Source organism: Esox lucius, chromosome 7 (assembly GCF_011004845.1).
Source record: "Esox lucius isolate fEsoLuc1 chromosome 7, fEsoLuc1.pri, whole genome shotgun sequence".
In the NCBI taxonomy this organism is placed as follows: domain Eukaryota; kingdom Metazoa; phylum Chordata; class Actinopteri; order Esociformes; family Esocidae; genus Esox; species Esox lucius.
This window is the reverse complement of record NC_047575.1, coordinates 10,784,344-10,805,527: the sequence shown is the minus strand read 5'-3', so window position 1 is coordinate 10,805,527 and position 21,184 is coordinate 10,784,344. Positions and strand designations below refer to the sequence as shown.

At 40.8% G+C, this 21,184-nt stretch overlaps 2 protein-coding genes and 1 long non-coding RNA gene across 5 annotated transcripts; 2 read left to right on the top strand and 1 right to left on the bottom strand.

The window, feature by feature from the left end:
- Positions 1-146: 146 nt before the first annotated feature.
- Positions 147-1,588, top strand: LOC105010868. Of its 2 annotated transcripts, XR_002196953.1 has the most exons (5): positions 147-280; positions 723-802; positions 903-1,027; positions 1,140-1,225; positions 1,343-1,588. It is a non-coding gene; the product is annotated as an uncharacterized LOC105010868 (long non-coding RNA). The 2 variants fall into 2 exon arrangements; XR_828040.2 differs by having other exon boundaries at positions 903-1,225.
- A 282-nt stretch (positions 1,589-1,870) lies between these two features.
- On the top strand, positions 1,871-6,548 carry tagln3a (transgelin 3a). Its single transcript, XM_010870526.5, has 5 exons — positions 1,871-2,072; positions 2,968-3,179; positions 3,397-3,571; positions 3,956-4,058; positions 5,760-6,548. Exons 2-5 carry the CDS (start codon positions 3,000-3,002, stop codon positions 5,899-5,901), a joined length of 600 nt encoding a protein of 199 aa, XP_010868828.1. The 5' UTR covers positions 1,871-2,072; positions 2,968-2,999; the 3' UTR covers positions 5,902-6,548.
- Positions 6,549-6,799: 251 nt separating this feature from the next.
- LOC105010870 (matrin-3) lies at positions 6,800-18,499 on the bottom strand. Of its 2 annotated transcripts, XM_010870527.5 has the most exons (21): positions 18,394-18,499; positions 16,539-17,098; positions 16,376-16,437; positions 16,208-16,246; positions 16,005-16,105; positions 15,855-15,904; positions 15,642-15,758; positions 15,404-15,529; positions 14,974-15,138; positions 14,639-14,757; positions 13,969-14,545; positions 12,966-13,062; positions 12,822-12,838; positions 12,590-12,718; positions 12,100-12,222; positions 11,835-11,963; positions 8,534-8,664; positions 8,297-8,411; positions 7,986-8,121; positions 7,773-7,894; positions 6,800-7,065 (listed from the first exon to the last, which is right to left on the bottom strand). In XM_010870527.5, the coding sequence occupies exons 2-21, from the start codon at positions 17,064-17,066 to the stop codon at positions 7,027-7,029; spliced, it is 2,922 nt and encodes a 973-aa protein (XP_010868829.4). In that variant the 5' UTR covers positions 17,067-17,098; positions 18,394-18,499; the 3' UTR covers positions 6,800-7,026. The 2 variants fall into 2 exon arrangements, with proteins under 2 accessions (XP_010868829.4, XP_019904061.3); XM_020048502.3 differs by lacking the exon at positions 18,394-18,499 and having other exon boundaries at positions 16,539-18,114.
- Between the last annotated feature and the right edge of the window lie 2,685 nt (positions 18,500-21,184).

Below are 21,184 nucleotides of genomic sequence, written 5' to 3'. Positions count from 1 at the left end.
GAGTAGAATTAGCATTTCTGTAGACTACAGTGTCTCTACTATGTGATATTCAGTGCTGACTTGTTCTTAAAGATGCAGAACACCAGCCGAGCCAGACAGGTTTTTAGGAATGATCGGTTTCCACTGCTGGCACAGAAACAGTGCCTTGCAAGCATGATGCTATTCATTCAAACCCTGTGAAAGAAAGTCCTGTTCCCTTCACATCTGTCTGTGAGATTCTAGGAGCCCCAGAGGCTTTCACACATGCCACAGAGCAAGCGGTTCACAGTTCCAGCTTCAGGTAAATCTCCTTTATTTCTGCTACCTTTTACAGACCTGACTTAAAGCCCTTTAAGAGACTGTGCTCAACAAAAGGGGACATGGGGTGAAATGATGTTGCAAATTCATGAGTTCATGAGAGGTTAATGAACAGATGCAGATCACAATGGTGTATATTTTAACCTGATTTGAGAATCTGGATGTCTCATTCAGGCTTGTGAGAGCAACAAAGCTCTCACAAGCTCTTTTCAATAAAAGAAAATTGACATTGTTCATGTTGAAGATGTTTGTATGTTGCCATGGCAGGAAACGTGCAATTGGGTTCTGGAGTACTAAACTATGGAACGTTCAATGATATTTTGACTTAAATGATGCAGTTTAGTTGAAATGGAGGCATTTTATGGAAGGAAAGTGAAAAAAGTGCATGAGCAAAATGCTAATAACTCATACTCCTGTTGTTTTAGCCTTTGATACAACCTGGATTAAAATATTTTTTTTCAAGTTAGAAAAATGAAGATGTTCATACTGCTTGCTCTCCTGAGTGGTAATGTAAAACCTAGTAAATTGTAAATGAAGTAAAAAAAAAATACAGGTCTGATTCAAGATATTTATTTTACTGAAAGGTTTTTCAATATTTTGAACAGGGGGTTTTACTGCTCCATTTGTGAAGGAAGAAGAAGCAAAGCAATTAATCAGATTGAAGAGACAATCCGGATACTGGGACCCCAACCACTCCCAGAATCAGTGGGGTTACACTGTTCAGGAACAGGTGTCATCTAGGGATTTTTTATTGCATTGTCCTGTCCAGGCTTTTCTACATGTACAAAATACATAGTGTTTGTGTTTGCACATTATATTAAATATTTCTATTTCCAACAAAGGCTGATGAGTACTGGACTGTTATCCGAACCAATGCTCAGTATTACATGGATATGGGGCACTTGATGTTTGACCGTTCTGTGGCTACGTGAGTCTCTTATCTCATCACCGTAGATATAACTGCAGTGACACATAACTTTTCCGATTTAATGGCACGGCTTACCTGTTAATTTGGTGTTTTTGTCAAATTTCTCCTGTGTTCCAGTGAAAACAACCGTCTCTATATGGACATGCTACGGAATGCTCGTGCTCACCTTGACAGCCAGACAAACAGACAGTGACAGATGGTCTGTAGAAGATCTGTGGAGTTCCTGAGCGGCCACTGTTGAAACATATTACATTTTTGCCCATGCTTGTTTAGTTTCTGAAGATATAGCACAGGCTTCTGTAACTTTCTGAAATGCATGTAACATAAAGGATATGAATAAAAACATTTATAGGATTTATAAACCAGGTTTCTGAGGTGTAACATACTTACTAGCCAAATAAGGCTTGATTCAAATATCTTGTGAATAATACAACAAATCAATGTATTGATCAATATAGCAAAAAGCACATAACATGGTAGTAAAATGAATGCACGTTTAGTATATAATAGATTATATATTAATTAAATCATTAGAATGATCTCCCAGTTAACTATTTGAACTGTAACTCATACAGTCACCATTCCTGGATATTAGTTACTATATTGTGTGACGTTTAACCATTTGATCATAAATGAATCCCCATACTAGGCTGCATAGCCAAACAGAGGAGTGAAAGCGCAGAGGCATCAGTTTACTGTTCTGGCACTGAAAGCCTTGGCGAGTCCGACAACGGATGCTGAGCTTGGTACCGCACGTCTGAAAGATGTCCAATAACAGCATGTGACTACAAAGCAGGATTAACAGCCAGGAACGGAACGAACAGGACCATATATTCATTGAAAATTAGTAAGTAAATCACTGGATTGAATTATTATGTAAAGTGTAGGATGACAAGCGGTATGGGCCTAGATGTATGGCAAACGCTAAATACACTTTGGCGAGTAGTATTTACCCTTGGATGGAGTTTATCCAGTCCGTTTTACTTAACGTATGTTGTATGTTTACTCGATAGTGCGACGGGGACTTAAGATTTTGAGTGATCCATGCCTTTTTCTTAAGCTTATGCAAACATGTCGTTTCATACATTCTGCCTTGGATGCCATCCAGTGGAGAGTGACGAGCACATCACAGGACGACTACCTACGTATTTCAACCATATTTCCCTCGAATTTGTTGTCGAAAGAAGTTCGCCCACACGTTTAAGTCATTAATTTAATTATGTGAAATTTGAGTTCTCCGAATGTGGCGACAAATGTTCAACTTTACGACTACGTTTTCTGGTTCGCCTTGAAGTGAGAGGTTTTCAGAAAACTACCTTCTCTCCATCTTCTTGAAGTGAAAGGCTCACAGATACTCGAATCTAAATATAGTACATATGACATCAGAAATGAAAGCCCAGGGCAGACTTCTGTGAGCTGTAATAGTGCATTATTTATGATTTTTTCTTTATAATTTACATAGAGCAGTGAAATAGTGGTTCCACCAGCATTCACATCAGACACAAATCCTCAAACTAAGACTGCAATTCAAATTATGTCTACAAAATTACCCACATTGTGATTTTCCTTGTGATTTTACAGATTGGTTGGAACGATTTGAAGTCAAGTACAATCAAATCAAAACTTCAGTGTTACGCTCTTTTCCGAATGGTCAAATGAACTCTGGTCTTGGATGACTATGAATGTGGTGGGTTTTAAAAATCACAGCCTTATCTTTGTTTAATTCCACTTGTCCTTTTCAGTCACTGTTGGAAGAGCTCTAAATCAAGCAGCCATGGCTAACAGAGGACCCAGTTACGGGCTTAGCAGGGAGGTTCAGGAGAAGATAGACCAGAAGTATGCACCAGACCTGGAGGCCAGACTGGTGGACTGGATCATTTTGCAGGTTGGAGGAGGCATAGATAGACCAGATCCTGGGAGGCTGAACTTTCAGAGCTGGCTCAAGGATGGAACAGTAAGTCAAAGATTGACATAGTCCTAGGCATGTTCCTAAGCAGTTGAAACAGATCTCAGACTAATCAATGGTGATAACAGGGCATTATTTGATAACCTTTATGTTCTAGGGGATGCCTTCTCATTCTCCGTGCCACCAAACACTGCCACCCCTGATACTGGTAGGGTGTTGACCAGCAGCATCGTGTCATTCCCATACTCCCTCTCTTTAATTGCAGATTCTTTGTAGGCTCATTAATAGCCTCTATCCCCCGGGTCAAGAGCCTATAAAGAAGATAACACAGACAAATATGGTCTTCAAGCAGATGGAGAAGATCTCACAGTTCCTGCAGGCAGCTGAAGCATATGGTGTTATTACCGGGGACCTTTTCCAGACTGTTGATCTGTGGGAAGGTACAACTGTCCTAATACTGTACTGATTTTACCCCCCCCCCCCCATATACTCTAATACAGCAACCTGTTTTTTACTAAATTTTTACTGTTATAGTTGTATTGTTATAATAACAATACTAACACCTGTCAGCGGTTTTGGTGGGCTAAATCGCTAATGGTTAACACGGATATGTGTTGTATCCAGATGCTCTGGTAAGCTCTTAGCCATGTATATTTGCCACGTGCTACACCCCCCTCATGCTTTATTGCTTAAGTATAGTGTTTCATTCTAACTTCCTTTGTAAAATACTGCTATTTTCCTACAAATTCATTTTAACCAGTGAAGACAATCTAAAGCTAAGAAACTATATTGAAATGTGTGTCTGATATATTGTGACTGTACAGGGAAGGACATGGCTGCCGTGCAAAGGACCTTATCGGCACTCGGTAGTCTGGCACTCACAAAGGATGATGGTCAATACCGTGGTGAACCGGACTGGTTTCATAGGTGAGGAAAGCTGTTTTCAAAAACATGGTATAATTAGCAATGTCAGTACTTCAGTTTGGAAACAATATGTTCATTTGTATATTAGGCTACCTTTCACTGTAAACTACTTAAGCATTAAGGGGACACTTCAATCACACATCGGGTCTCGATTAAGGAAATATATTAAAGATCGAAATCTTTATTGTACATTGTTTAATTCGTTGAGAACAAAATGATGTAACAACAGTAAATGGAAACCAAAATCACCAACCAATTGAGGGCTGGATTCAAAACTCACGCAGAAAATCAAAGTAAACAATTGAAATCACAGGCTGTTCCAACTTGTATGAATTTCGTCACGGCAACTCATAATGTGACTCCGTAGTGTGTCTGGCCGCCACGTGCCTGTATGCACTCCATATAATGTCTGGTCATGCTCCTGATGAGATGGCGGATGGTGTCCTGGGGCATCTACTCCCAGACCTTGATCAAGGAATCAGTGAGCTCCTGGACAGTCTGTGTCGCTACTTGGCGGTGTCGGATGCATCGATACATAACGTCCCAGAGGTTCTCAATTGAATTCAGGTCTGGGGAACAGGAGGGCCAATAAAAGGCATCAATGCGGTCGTCATCCAGGAACTGCCCACACTTCCTGGGCACATGAGGCCAGGGCCCACAGCACCAGCGTAAGGCCTGACGATGGGTCTGAGGATTTCATCCCAGTACCTAACAGCAGTCAGGGTACCGTTGGCTAGCACGTGAAGGTCTGTGCGACCCTTCAAGGATATGCCTCCATGACCATCACTGACCCACTGCCAAACTGGTCATGCTGGATGATGTTGCAGGCAGCATAACGTTCTCCACGCCATCTCCAGACTCTTTCACGTCTGTCATCTGTGAAGAGAATGGGGCACCAACAGTGGACTTGCCAATTCTGGTGTTCTCTGGCGAATGCTGATTGAGCTGCACGGTGCTGGACTATGAGCACAGATCCCACTAGAGGACGTTGGGCCCTCAGGCAGTTTGGTCAGAAACATGCACACCAGTAGCTTGCTGTAGGTCATTTTGTTGGGCACAAAGGAGCAGATACCGTTCCTGCTGCTGGGTTGATGCCCTTCAATGGCCCTGTCCAGCTCTCCTCATGTAACGGCCCATCTCCTGATATCTCATCCATGCTCTTAAAACTGTACTGGAAGACACAGCAAACCTTTCGATGGCATGTATGGATGTGCCATCCTGGAGGAGCTGGACTACCTGTGCAACATGTGGCTGCAGGTACCGCCTCATGCTACCAGTAGTGACAAGGACACCAGTAAAACGCAAAACTAGAGAAGAATCGGTCAGGAAGGATGAGGAGAGAGCAATTGTCTGTGGCCACAACTTGCAAAATCATTTCCTTTTTGTGTGTTGTCTTGCTGTTGCCTCTCCAGTGCACCTTTCACTTTCATTTGCCCCAAAACAGGTGACATTTATTCACAATCGCATATTCCTCCTTACTGGACAGATTAATATCCCTGAAGACTAATTTACTTGTTGTTATACTGTGATGATTGGGTTCCCTTAATTTTTTTTTATCAGTGTAGTTTTATGCAAGATGACGTTACGTTTTTTCATGAATGTATTTGTAGGCATTCGTATGTGACTTGAATGAGTTTTGAGTCTCCTTTAGAAACATCCATCACAGCAGGTAATTTAATAGTTGTCTCTTTATTGTGCTTTCAGGAAAGCTCAGGAAAACCGCAGAGAGTTTTCTGAGGAGCAGTTGCGTCAAGGCCGCAGTTTGATTGGCATGCAGATGGGCGGTAAATCAGGGGCGTCTCAGTCTGGCATGAGGGGGTACGGAATGCCACGCCAGATAATGTAAAAGTCTTGGTTTATTTAAATGGATCCAAAATTAGCCCATTAGCTCTGGGATATTGTGCAGGATCTCTTTATCAATGTCGCCTAATACTGACCATCTCAAAGCACTTTATTAGAGCATTACAGATGATGTCTTATAATAAACCTTTATGAGCTCACAGCGGCTCTTGTTCACTCAGTTATACGGTCAGTTGTGTAATCTCAGTCAGTTGAAATATATCCGTCAGACTGGTGATCAAGGTTTCTATCAACACAGACCTGACAGCATGGAACAGCACCATTGTTCAAGGATACATTTGAGTTATTTTGTCAATTTTAATGATAGTCAAAATAGTGTTAGGTAACAATATTCTTTATTCAGGTAATTTACAGCACCACTAGTCTTATTCTTTATTTACCACTGTGGAATGTGACTGCAATACTAACATTATATTTCACTCCATGTTTTGCATGGTTTCTTTATGCAAATTTGCCATCAGTATGTTAAGTTAAATATTGTTTTAAAGTACTTTGAAATGTATTATTAATACTGATTACTTCATGACTGTACAGGAACATATTGTGAGAAGCATAATAATGTTTACTGAACTAATGGTTTGTAATTTTGAAAAGCATCTAAACCTGTATGGATTAAAGATGGTTTTCGAGCTATCTTGTCCATTCATAATTTCTTCTGGAATTGTGCTTCCCAAAGGCTAGCTGAATCTCAACCAGCTCTGCTGCCACAGTTGAACACCAAATGCTTCTCGGTTCTCTTATGTCAAATTCTGAGATGTATTTCCAGCCAAGTCTTAGTCATTGATTAAATCAGTTAGCCATTGAAAGTGGTGAGAGGGCCTCTGTTAAACAGGTTCATGGTAAGTAAACGGATAGAGGTGACACATTAATTCCAGAAGTCAGAACACAAATCAAATGTTTTTGTTTATTCGACAAGAGGCAACTAAATCCAGGTACTATTTATAACCACAGAATGGGACTATGTGTAATTCTTGACTGCCTTAATTTATTGTGAATGGATCATGTTTTCTAGATCAACAGAAAATATTGGAATGTTAAACAGCAAACAACTAGACATTAATAATAAAAACAGCCAATTTTTCTTTGATAAAACAGGTGGATGACATCCCTCTTAATCAGCTGAGGGCTGTTCATTCTCCTCCATCTCCCTCTGAAATGAGAACCAGTGTACATTGTAAATACATTATCTAGATAATCCATAACCAAACATTAAAAAGTTAAAAGTCCTGTATATCTCCATTAAGTTGAAATTCCACAAGCATAGTCGATACTATCTTGAAGATTTATTCTGCAACTTTTATAAAAGATTGAGATGGCACTGTCAAGACAAAACAGGTCTCCAAAAATGGTGTATGTACAGATGTGTTGCTGTCTTCAAAACCACGCTCAAACTTAAAATGTCACGCCTAACGGAGTTACGACAGTCATTCTACTTATAGATTATGCTAATACATAATTACATATCCAGCCCAAAATGGGAAGTTTACATTATTTTGTTATTTGCAAAAGTCCTAGAATACATCTTCAAATTAAGTTTACCCCATAATTAATATTTTGCAATTATGGTGACATTTGACAGGGAAGCCATTTATTCTGTTACTAACTAAATTCTCTCCCAAAATTTACCTAACCATAAAGTATTATGCATAACATTTTATTTGTTACGGTTAGTTTATCAGGTAGGTATGCTAAGAACCCATTGTTATTCACAGCAACAACCTAGGAGCAATTCAATTTAACAGTCTTGTTCAGGGACAGAACAGGGTTTTCATCTTGTCAGTTTGGGGATTAAACCCAGCGACCTTTAGCTTGCTGGCCCAACACTTTCACCCTTCCACACCATTGTCATAACGTTACCTTAAGGTTCAGATAATGTTCCTCACTGCTACAGTGAACAGATTTGGCCGTTTTCTCATTTGTGTAGAAGATGTTGCAGAGCTTACAGAAAAATCCAGTCCTTGGCACCAGGTAGTCCAAACCTGCAAGTATAAAAAGCAGAGTAAGGACAAACGTGTTTAGGTTCAACAAATTATTTCCACTCTGACAAAACCCAGTTTTTCAGTCTCGTACCAACGGGGTTGTCAGGTTGATAAGGACCCAGAGGTTCCTGCTGCTTCTTTTCCTCTGGCACAGCTTCCACATCACTGGCCTTCTCCTCAGGGTCACCACAGACACCCTCACGGTCAGACACCGGGCTCTGGACATCCTGGCCATCAACACACATTCAACATCTATTACGCAAGTATTCCACTTAGGCAGCAATAGAAAACACCAAGAAAGGCCTTGATGTCGGTGTAAATGATATGAACAAGTCTTCACTAACAACACAATCTTTCACCTCCTCCAAATGACAGAAACAAAGACAAATAGCCATTTCTGACCCGTTTAGATTGGACACTGGCTGACTGGCCGTTAGTCTCCTCATCGTCATACTGGTCTCGTGATTTTCTGCTGTTCTGACTCTCCAACCACAGCTCATATTTAGTTGGAGGTTTCCTGTATAGGTTAGCCAAGCACGATATAAGGACTTAGACAATGTTATGGTTCTGAGCATATTTCATTGGCTATTTATACTATACTACACTAGTAGAAATTCACAGGGCAATAAAAGTATTTACCAGGGTATCAGCGTGTCTCCCTTTTTGCACAAACTGACCCTCAGCAGGGTTCCGTAAAACTTGGGACGACGTTGTAAGAACTTCTTCACCATTTTCTCAGCTGCTTCCACACTCTCCATCTGGATGTAACACTGGGGGGAGCGGCAAGGGGGAGGTCATTTCACAGTTCCATAGATTGACGAAAACATTTCTCAGGAATTCTCTCTTATTACTGAATTACAAAGAGTACACATTGAAATGTTGTTCTGCAACCTTTTATTTTGAAATTTTAACATCATTGGTATGTTAGGAAATATTAAACAAAAATAAATATTTTTCAGATCAGTTGTTCCCACCCAATACAACTCAATGAGAGCCTGATAATTAGATGAGAAGTTGAATCAGCTGTGCCTGGCTGTGCCTACAATGAAAATGTGTACTGTTGGGGGTACTTGAGGCCCGTAGTTGGGAACCACTGGTTTAGATACACTGAAGTAGCAGAAAAACAGATGAGCCTATGCAAAATACATAGCAACGCCACCTACGCACATCATTGGTTGCGTCTGCCAGTGCATATATAAAGCGATAGACATCTGTAGAAGCATCTAGAACTGTTTCTGCCGTGAGAATGGCAAGTTCTCGCGTTTTAAGCGGTTTTCAACGTGGTGTAATAGTTGGAGCTTGTGAGATGGGTCATAGCACTTCGGAGGTAGACAAGTTGGGATTCGCACACTACAATTTCAAGGGTGTACCGTGAATACAATAATTCTGGCAAAACATACGACAGCAGTGTGGCCATAAAAAGACTGGGAGAACGTGACCAACGTCAGCTGGCAAGAATCGTTTCACAGAATTGGTGTGCAACACTGCCTCAAATAACATCTGCATTCAATGCTGGGCCCTCAACAAACATCAGTGTGAGGACTGTGCAACGTTCCCTCTGGGATATGGGCTTTAGGAGCCGACCCCCAACTCTAGTAACCATGATGAATACCCGACACACAGCGATGCGCTTCATCTGGGCTCAGGAACACCACCACTGGACACTTGATGACAGGAAACGAATAGTTTGGTCTGATGAGTCGCATTTCTAACTTTTGGGCAGATGGACGGATCCACCATGGGTGGAGAAAACCCCATGAAGCAATGGATCCCACATGTCAACAGGGCATTGTACAGGTGGTGGCTCCGTAATGGTATGGGGTTTGTTTAGCTGGCATTCAATGGGGCCCCTGTTACATCTACAAACATCTCTGACAGGTGAACGCTGTGTGCGCATCCTTTCTGATGAGTTACACCCATTTATGTCTTGCTTTCATCCTGATGGGTTTGGCCTCTTCCAACAGGACAATGCGCCACTACACAAGTCCAGACACGCCAAATTATGGTTAGAGGAACACATCAGGGTCTTGCCATTCCCACCAAAGTCACCAGACCTCAACGTTATGGAGCACATCTGGGATGCCATGCAACACGATGTGGAACACAGAAATCCTACACCTCGGAATCCAACAGAATTGTGGACCGCTCTGCAGGAAGTATGCTGTTCATTGCCTACAGAATACTTCCGGATCCTCGTGGAGTCCATGCCCTGTCTTATTTCTGCAGTTCTGTGCTCCCATGGGAGGCCTAACTAGTATTCGACTTGTTTTTCGGGCACTTCCGTGTACATAAGTACTGATGAAACTCCTGGTTAACAAATATGAAAGAAATTGGTCTAATGAGGACACAATCACTTCACTGTTTTAACCACCCCTGAACCATTAAAGCTGCTTTCAGATTTTCTAGACAGAAACCCCACCGTCTCCCTGGAGCTGCGATCCTTCTCCTGGTCCGGGAGGGCTCCGGCGTTCCACCTCACCGGCCTTCTACCCGCCACTGTTTCCCTACCCCCCATTCTTTATTTTCCTTTTACACACGAAAGCACCCTGGACAGACTGGTCATTATCACCCACACCAGATCATAATTTACCAATTATCATGTGTATAAGTGTTTCTCAACCTTCCCAGTCTGTGTGTTATTGTGTTTGTATGCTGTGTTGAGAGCTGCTGCTCATTCTTTACCGGCTATGTGCCACCTTGTTACTCCAGTAACTGAAGTTACTTTACTGTTACTACAAATAAAATAACCACTGCCTCGGACTCCTGCAACTTGATCCTTTACTACACTGACATGCTACAGTTGAGGAAACATTGTTCAGGCTGTAATCAACTGAAAGAAAATAAACCTAAGAACATTCTAAAGAAGTTAGAGACAGTGATGGCCAAACAAGGATTCATTAGCATTATTTTAGCAGTAGGATATTATGCTGGAAGCACTCAGATTTTCTTTATCACAATAAAAGCTATCATTGAAATTTTAGGCCATATAGTTAATCTAGTCTGTAAAAAACAACAGACAAGAACAACATTGGAACAGACAAACACTGACATACTAGATTGTTAACTATATTGCCTTATATAATTCAATGACTTATTTAGAAAAAGAAAATCTGAGTTAGCACTGCTAGCATAGTACCCTGCAGCTAGAAGAACAGTAAAAAAAACCTCAAATGGCCATCACTAGTTAGAGAAAGCAATACAAATTCACAGATCAGAAAAAAGGGCATGAACATAATCAGGTGTTTAGATATCCCAGTGAGCCCTGTTTGATCAATAATCATGAAGTGGAAGCTGCATCACAACCACTCAGGCACTGCCAAGAAAAGGCCAAACACTCAAAAAGAGACTTGAAGGGAGTTACATAGAGGCCAACCATAACTGTAAAGTAGCTAGAGTTCAGTGGCTGGGAGTGGAGTAAAAGGGCACCTGTCAACCCATACAGGGATCTGCATTACACTGGCCAGTATGGGAGGGTAGCAAGGAAGATTTGGTTGCTCAAAGTACCACTTGAAAGCACATTTAAGTGAACATGCTGCAAAGTGGGAAGAAACCAAAAAAGAGCTTTTTGGACAAAACTCAAAGTACAAGGTGAGGTGCAAACCTAACACTGCCCACACTTCAAAACACACCATCCATATAGTGAAGGATGGTGGTGGCAGCATCATGCTTTAGGGATGCTTCTCAGCAGGGACCGGGCATCTTGTTAAAATGTATTACAGCAAACAGCATAATAGTGTGTGAGGGTTGAATATGTAAGGCAAGCAACATACAGCATTTCATTTTCCCCCTAACAAATATTGCCTAACATAAAACCAATGTCACCTTAAACAATAACTGATTAAGTTACATTGTCTCAAAATAAAAGATCAAACAAATGTCAACGGCCCAATTGTAATTCTGAAGATTTTGCAAGACACATAATCCGCTGATGAATCTTTACCTTTCCAACACGCCAGTTCAAATGATAGCCAGTGATTTTTCCAAAAGGCTGGGCCAGCCGCAACAGAGAGACGTCAGAGTACTTCTTAAGTGGAAGACTACAAATGTAGACCGATCTTCCACTAGGGCCCTACAATGACAGAAACCAAGTCACATAACACAAAATACATGTGTGTAACAGACACTGACTATGCTAGAAGTACATATTAAATCAGTCTTGTGTGTGCAACATGTCTATTACACAACTTGGCAAACACCAAACCCACCTCCAATTTCTTCTGTGAATAGCACATGCGAACACTGACACGTCTCCCCAACAACTGTCCTTTGCCTTGGTAGAAGTTCACCATTGCATGTGCTTCCTCTGTAGTATCAAGCTCTATCCATGCCTGGAAAAGAGAGAAAACGCGCCACAGTTTTTACATTACATTCCCATCACAAGCGGACTACAAATTCACATCCCTTTGCATGAACAATCAATGAAACAGAAAACACATCATTAAAAAACATCTGTGAACAAAATTTCCCAATAATTATGCTCAAATGAAATGGGAGGATGATGTTATTCTTAATTGTTAAAACATATATTGAAACAGACACTTCTGTGTTGAAACAGGGCACTTTTAACAACTTAATAACAGCTTGTGAATGTCAAAATATGACATACCCCTTCTGCTAAAACATTATCTGCAACCAATAAAGACATACAGTGATCCTGAAATAAAATGTATTCAAGTAACATTAATGTGTACCTACCTCCTCTTTGAAAAAGGATATGGAATAATTTACAACTTCCACTTGTGCCCTCTCAGCCAGATTCAACAGGGCCACCTCCACGTTTCTATAGCCCTTCAAAATTGGGCTAATATGGACAACCTTTCCATCCTGTGGGAAACAATTTTACTCTGCAACAGACTATCAATGTTGGATGAAAACTATCTATTGCCACATTCCAATGACATAAATAACATTTTAGAGCAATACCAACCCATGAAGAATCAGACTCTGCAAATAAAATGAGAATGATTAATATAAATTATGAATCTGCATATTGTCTTTTTTCTCTGCACACTGCACACAAATCATGCAATTTGCTGAAAACTTAAAATATTTAGCAGCATTCATTGCTTACCATGTGATTCATCTCCTCCAGCGTTGTCATCAAGTTCATCCAATGTAACAAAATCATCCATATTCTCAGGGAAATCTATGTCATCCACATCTTCCTGCTGAAAAATAAATACAGAATAAAATAATGTGAGATTCTGTATGCATAAAGTGCTGCATCAAATTTATACTGAATCTCACAAAACATGTGTGAGGTTGCAAAGCAGGATTATTAAAATAAATTAACAGACTAATAAAAGGATTTAACAAAAAGCATGCCTATATTCACTATATTCTTGAAGCATGTTATAGATCCATTTAATAATAGTCTTGAACTATTGTGTAGACTGATTTAATAATAGTCTTGAACTATGTCGTAGATTCATTTATTATAAAGCTAAGAAGTCACATATGTGGTTGCGGTTGTGTTGATGTTCAATGAAGGGAGGCCAGTTGTTTCAGACTGTGAACCCCCTGATTACAGAGAAAGATCTACAGGAAAATTCAACAACAGAAAGGATACCATTTCAAACCTGATCTATGATTTGTAGCGCACCACAATAATTCCTGAACAAATCATAAAGCCTATAAACCATGACATTAAGCATACAGACATAGCATGTTATGCTTCGGAGCAACAAAATATTACAACGATTCATGACTCAAACTGAGCGCTGCTGACATGGGTCACAGAAAACATTGACTGTCTGTGTTGATGAGGTTCAACCTGAGCTTCAATCAGTAGTGCTGGATTGATTTTATTTGCTCCTGAAACCTCAGCCAGATTTCAGTGGTTCTAGGCATAAGATGGCCACATCGGTTTGAACTGATCACTGGTGGATCTCAACCAAACTACATTTTCGTGAATGCTCCCAGAACTTCAACCAAGTAGGACGGAGGCACAAATGCCTTAAGAACCCATTGCTGGAAACCTTGGTTACTTGTCATACATTTATTTTCAATTCAGGGAACAATACGCCTTTATCTGTTGGTTCAGGTCACAAATATGAATGACAAGAATTTCTTACATCATCTTCATGAAAGCTCCTCTGTTCCATCACGTCCTCCACTGAGACGTCAGGATCACAAACAGCAGGATCATCGGCAGCCTTCAGGTCAGAATCCTCCAATGTATCATCTGCCATCTCTTCTGTGATATCAGGTCCCCCCTTATCTTTAGAATCACCCACCAGAGATGAACCTTTGGAAGGAGCATGCTCTTCAGTGCCAGCACCAGCTGCAATCTCATCATCTAACATGTTCTGTTCATCTTCCACTTGGATGCCCTCATCGTCTCCATCTTTGTTTTCCAAATGAATGTCATCCTTGACTTCCTCCTCCTGGATCTCAACCTTCTCCTCTTGGGTGTCAATCTCCTCCTGCGTCCCAACCTCCTCCTCCATCTGGTTCTCCTCCTTTTTGTCCTCTGTTACTTCATCCTTGCCCTCCTCTGAAGTGCTTTGTTGACTTTCTTCAGGCTGTTGGCCTGTAGTGGGTTTCTCTTTGTTTGTGGAGCTTGAGGTCTTGCTCTTCTCCTCACTCTTGTGTCTGCTGCTGTGCCTTTTGCTGGATTCTACTCTTCTGGATGTGGAGTCAGGACTTTCTCTACAAGGCAAAAACCATTGACGTAAACTTTCCTGACACATACCTCCTATCACACTTGGTTGCCATAGCCCCAGGTGAAGGACTCATACTTACCTCAGACGCTTCAGTGAGAAGCTGACTTTGACACCCTTTCCATCAATCTTGAGGGGGTTGGAGTGGTAGTACTTCACCATGATGTCAGCATCCTCCCAATCCACCATCTCAATCAGGGCCTGCAGATTCATGAAATTACAATTAATAAAAGATAGCAAGAGAAGGTGTGGCATAGTGGAAGTTTTGGTATTCAATTGAAGTACCAGTGAAAAATGTAACGATTAATTCTAAATGTAAATTGTTTAAATTATTTTCTATTTGACACAATATTTAAAATTGTAACCAAAATCTGACTGAACTCACTTCCAATTTCATACAATTCATTACAGCCTTACCTGATCTCCTGAAAATGTTGAATGGCGCACATCTCCAAACATCTTGGCAATATCAAGAATCTCAGATTCTCTTTCCTTCCCAGGAGGTAAGCGGGAGAAACAAACCACAGAACTGGAACCATGTTTGGTAGACCTCCTTTCTGATGATTCACCCAACCATGGTGTCTATAGGATACAAAATAAATAAAAATACTGACATCTCCGTGATCAAGAATATAGAACCTCTTACTTTTAAGAGGAGGGGCCTAGGTTGGTACAGCAATCCAAGTAGTACACCAGTACTACTGCAACATGGGTTCAAATCTGACGTACTGCTCTTTCAAAATAAAAAGGTTAGAGGTTCCATCTTTCACCCCATTCCTGTCCCGTGAAGCACAAAATGCCTGAAAAATGTACATCTTTAAAAAATGCAAGTAGCAGGCGGACTTACATGAATACTGACCACCACAGGCGACAGAAACAGAGTCAACTTTTTCCCCTTCATGAAGGCTGGATTCTCCCTATAGTGATTCACCATATTGACTGCCTCTTTGTGCGAACCAAACTCCAAGAATCCCTATAACAACAAAAAAAACAACTTAACCATCCTATTGACAGTCAACAATAGATTAAAAAGAAAGAATATGAAAGATTTATTCCAGTTTAGCTTATGGATTTATGTAACTTACCTTGTAAGGGAACACCAGATGTTTTACAACTGTGCCAAATGGCTTAGCCAAAGCCATCAAGTCTTCTACCGCAACGGTACCAAGGGGAAATTTGGTGACCACAACCCTAGTGCCAGCCTGAAACAAAACATAAGCTTTAACAAGACACAACGAAAAGGCAGAACCGAGTAAAAAAAGCTCTATTTACAAAATAATGCATAAAACACTCATTACCTTCGGTTTCAACTGAAAATTCTGCCTTTCAAATGAAGACCAGACTTCACCTAAAGATTTAAAAAGACATGAGTGGAGTAAGCATTTATTATGTAGTGGAATCCTTCTCGGTCTGCATCAAACTTGACTTTGGAACAAGGATGTTATCACCTCCTAGACGGTCTGAGCCATGTTGTCTCTTGTAAGCCATAGCAGGACGTGGTGCTCTTCTGGGAGGTGAAAGAGCATCTCCACTTGGGATAAAGAAGGGCCTGAAATATAACAAACATTAATTAGTTGAAATAAAAACAGCTAATGGTTTTACATCATGACCTGCCCATTTTCAGAATATAGCTTAATTTCATGCCCCTCACATTTTCCTCCTGGAATCATGTCTTTCCCAATCTGGATATCTGTGAATATAAATAAAGACTGTGTGAATAATACCAGGTAATATGAAAGTAAAACTGATCTTATAACCAGCTTCAGTCTCACGTCTATCAGTCCCTTTTCAAAATGTTTTAGTGTATGGAAATACTTACATACGCAGGAGTTCTCTACAGCCCTCGGCATGACGTAATCCATTGAGATGTTCCTTCCATGTCTGTGAAAAAAAAGCAAACTCATTCATCAAAATTAGTGCAATCATGTATTGACATAATACACATTCCAACAGCAAGAGTATTGAAATGTAGAAATTCTTACCACAGGAGAATTCAACATGCAAAAGCATAGCGAGCATTTATGTGGGAAAACCTTGGGCTCAAATCCATGAAAATCATTCACTTGACAGGAGAGAGGAAACCTTGATTGGCTGTCAGATAGTTTTTCCCTCGGGGGCCTTGTGGGACGAGAATCTCTCCTTGGCTCCAATCGCCGCTCTGGTCGACTGTGAATCTCCACTTTCTGATAGTCAGTGTCACCATGGCTGTTTGACCGGCGACGGACGGCAGGGGGACTGTCCTCTACGCTGGGTTCTCTAACATCTGTATCTTCTTGCTGCTCATCGTTCTTTGGGGAGGCCTCTCCCTGCTCTTCTTGCTTGGCTCGATTGGCTTTCAGTTGCATTATCAGATAAGGCAACGTTTCCACATTGATTTCGTTCTCTGGAATCTGAGCCAGAGCATCCACATCTTCAGGAGCAAGCCCCAGAGTGGCATATAAGCTCTTGGTGCTCATCGCTCCCTCACCAGATCCTTGCTGTTCAGCACTTTGACCCTCAGCACCTTCCATCCTCAAACGTCCAGGGCACAGACAGGTTTATTCTGGAAACAAATGTGTGCAACATTGGTTGTAACTAAAGCCCAGGAACATCTCTAAAATCAATGGCCCAGAGACACAGCAAAGAATATCTCCGGACCTTAGGGGCAACCTTAAAATACATAATTTGTTGGGGCTTGCATACGCTTGCTAGCTACTGTTAATGTCACACACAGAGAGGCAAGGGGAATGCAGCACAGCTAGTTTTCAGGTTCTCTACACGAGAACAGTGCATTAGCATATTCATCCAGATACACATTTTCAACATAAATGAATAAATTCTTCCCTGACCCGCCTATCCCCCGATTAGTTCAGCTGAAAATTTTTTTTAACATTCAGTGTCTTGGATTTTTATAATTTTGGAATGTATTTGGGATATGTAACATTCAAATCACCATGCCTGAAATGTTCAACTGACTGAATGGTAAAGTCAGATTTACTCAGGGTACCGTTAACATTTACTAGTGCAACAGGTTAAACATAAACAAGGGTTATGATCTATGCTTGCTTACACTTTTCAGATGTTGAACCTAACCTAATGATATCACCCATCGGGTTGATAATATTATTGATCACATTCTTCAGGTTTTGTGCAATGTTGTCATTCATAGGCAATCATAATGAAATGATCAGCGATACTTCATCACACTTGCGTGGTTTTTGGTTCTCAAGCTTTCGCTGTTACCAGCCGCCTAAATATTGAGTTACAGACTACCCAAGCTAACCAACAAACCTCAAAGTTTTTGTCCAAACCAGGTACCTAGTATGTCATTAATTTGGATTCAAATATGTGTGTATGATAAAAAATCTCCGTCTGTTGTATTATTTATAAATATTTCATGCACAACACCTATTTTCCTGTTCTAGATATCAAATACACCAGTGCTGCTGCTGACAACGCGGACAGAATGTAAGACGTAAGGCTCCGCCCTCGGGTGAAATACCGTGTTTTTAGGAGAGACCTCTACCCTAGCACGACTGGGAAAATGAAAAGCTAACGTTACCATATTCAATTCATGCAATACTTAACGTTTGCTAGCGAATCTTCAAGTTAACTTCCAATTTAATGGAAACTGAAAAATGGAAACAACAAGTTACACACAAGCTAGTCGGCGAGAGATATAGGTCACAAAACATCAGCAAGTTGTTGTTAGCTAACTTTAGCTAGTTCTGCAAAACGAAACCTAACAGCTTCTCTTTGGGTGAAAAAATTACCAGTAGTTACCTATTACCTATAACATTACTACAATTCCTTTGTGAGCTACTTAGCTATTCGCTTAACTACAAGTGTAAACCATACCTCATAAGAAGTCCGATATTTTGTAAATTATAGCCGTTAACCAGAGCTAACCAGTATTTCTTCTTCGTCTTCTTCTTCTTCTTCTTCGGGAATGGGTTAGCAGATCGAATGCGATCTGCTAACCCAACGCCACCTACTGTACTGGAGTGTGAGGCCAGTTATGGCCTATCTAGATTAGATCATTCCACCTTGTAACAATGTATTTTGTTCCTGGACAGTAAGCAGTGGCGTCGTTAGGACAAATTGACCAAAACAAAATATTATAAAAAAATAGCCCCTGATCTATTCATCTATAATCCCGATCGCGCATTATGACAATTTAGACGTATAGGCCGCTATAGCATGTACATCGAAATGTTCCTCATGTCCATTCAAAACCCTGTACTTTCTGTCCCGGGCAGGGCGGGGTAGGGGGGCTAAACCACGAATGTATTGTGATCCTAGCGACGCCTTTGGTAATAGATGTTATTTCCTAATTGCTTATGCCTCAAAAATAAAGAAAATTGCTATTATTCCCCACAAACTTTGCTTTTGTGACCAGGATAGTGATATGTTCAAATGTACCTATTTTTCACAACTTTCCAGATATATTCAGTACTGAGTAAACTTGGATTAACTTCTAGAACTTTCCAGTAATATAAATAGTAACATAAATACAGGGTCCTTAAGCCCACCAGTTCAATTTAGTTCCAGCTGTCTAAGTGGATACATATGAGGAGTATGGCTGAGAGTTCATAGGAGAATTCCAAATGGTGGCATTCCTGATGGGTCTCCAAGGTGGTTTTACCAAGTTTTCCTGCTATCTTTGCCTTTGGGACAGCAGGGACACCAAGGCGCACTACCACAGGTGGGACTGGCCACAGTGGACCAAGTTCTCTGTGGGGAGGAACAATGTCAAGTAGGAATGTGCTGATGCCACCATTGCACATCAAATTGGGGCTTGTTCAAAGCTCTAGATCAGGAGTCGACAGCCTTCAAGTACCTTCAAGACTTCTTTCCTAAGCTGTCCGAGGCACTGTCTTTGTCGGACCACAGATAAAAAAGATCCTGGATTGCAATGAATTCCCCAAGAAGCTCACTGTAAACAGAAAGCAGCTTGAAACAGCTTTGTTGCAGTGGTTCGGGGCTTCCTGGGCAATCACAAGGCCAAAAACTATGTGGAGCTTGTTGAGACTCTGGTGAAGAACTATCGCACAATGGACTGTAGGATGGCCCTCATATGATACATTCAAGAACATGGGAGTGTACTCGGAGGAGCAAGGCGAGTGCTTCCACCAGGATAAGCTGGACTTTGAATACCACTACCAAGGACAGTACAACAAGAACATGATGGGAGACTGCATTTGGGGATTGATTTGTGAAAGTGATTTACAGTATAATCATAAATCTCGAAAAATGACTCATAAATCTTTTGCAGTCATTTTTGTATTACTTTACTATAAGCACATGTTCATTTGGATTCATGTTTTTTTTTCTGACTTCATGTGAACGAAAAGACACAAATTCACCTGTTTTCTCACTGGAAATAGGTCAATCACATTCAAACTCATGTTAAATAGAAGTCATTTCACACCTGCCATTATTTAAAGTGACTCTGATTAATCACAAATAAAGTTCAGCGGTTCCAGTAGGATTTTCCTGACATTTTCTTAGTTGCATCTCAGAGCAAAAGCCATGGTCCGCAGAGAGCTTCCAAAGCATCAGGGGGATATCATTGATGAAAGATATCAGTCAGAAGAAGAGAAGGGTACAAAATAATTTTCTAAGCATTAGATATACCATGGAACACAATGAAGACAGTCAACATCAAGTGGAGAAAATATGGAACAACAGTAACATTACCAAGATCTGGACGTCCCTCCAAAATTTATGAAAAGACAAGAAGAAAACTGGTCAGGATGGCATCCAAGAGGACTACAGCAACATTAAAGGAACTGCAGGAATTTCTGGCAAGTACTGGCTGTGTGCTACTTGTGACAGCAATCTCCTGTATTCTTCATATGAATGGGCTATGGGGTAGGGTGGGAAGACGGAAGCCTTTTCTTACAAAGAAAAACATCCAAGCCCAGCTGAAGTTTGCAAAAACAAACATCAAGTCCCCCAAAAACATGTGGGAAAATGCGTTATGGTCTGATGAAACCAAGGCTGAACCTTTTTGCCATAATTCCAAAAGGTATGTTTGGTGCAAAAACAATCCTGCACATCACCCAAAGAACACCATACCCATAGTGAAGCATGATGGTGGCAGCATCATGCTTTGGGGCGGTTTTTCATTAGTTGGACCGGGGCCTCAGTCAGGGTGGAGGGAATTATGAACAGTTCCAAATACAAGGCAATTTTGGCACAAAATCTTCAGGCGTCCGTTAGACAGCTGAAGATGAAGTTCACCTTTCAGCACGACAACGACCCAAAGCACACATCCAAATCCATAAAAGCATGGCTTCACCAGAAGAAGATTAACGTTTTGGAATGACCCAGCCAGAGCCCAGATCTGAATCCAATTGAATATCAGTGGGGTGATCTAAAGAGGGATGTGCACAGGAGATGCCCTCACAATCTGACAGATTTGGAGCGCTTTTGCAAAGAAGAGTGGGCAAATATTGCCATGTCAAGATGTGCCATTTTAATAGACTCCTACCCAAAAAGACTGAGTACTGTAATATAACCAAAGGTGCTTCAACAAAGTATTAGTTTAAGGGTGTACACACTTATGCAACCAGGTTATTGTGAGTTTTCTTCTTTTTTTTATCAAAGATTTCAGTTTGTTTTTCAATTGAATTGTTCATGTTAT

Coding starts and splice junctions, on each gene's coding strand:
- tagln3a (XM_010870526.5), top strand. CDS start 3,000: ATGGCTAACAGAGGACCCAGTTACGGGCTTAGCAGGGAGGTTCAGGAG. Junction 3,180..3,396: donor GCTGGCTCAAGGATGGAACA/GTAAGTCAAAGA, acceptor CTTTAATTGCAG/ATTCTTTGTAGGCTCATTAA. Junction 3,572..3,955: donor GACTGTTGATCTGTGGGAAG/GTACAACTGTCC, acceptor GTGACTGTACAG/GGAAGGACATGGCTGCCGTG.
- LOC105010870 (XM_010870527.5), bottom strand. CDS start 17,066: ATGGAAGGTGCTGAGGGTCAAAGTGCTGAACAGCAAGGATCTGGTGAG. Junction 16,438..16,538: donor GCATGTTGAATTCTCCTGTG/GTAAGAATTTCT, acceptor TTTTTTTCACAG/ACATGGAAGGAACATCTCAA. Junction 16,247..16,375: donor TGTAGAGAACTCCTGCGTAT/GTAAGTATTTCC, acceptor TTATATTCACAG/ATATCCAGATTGGGAAAGAC.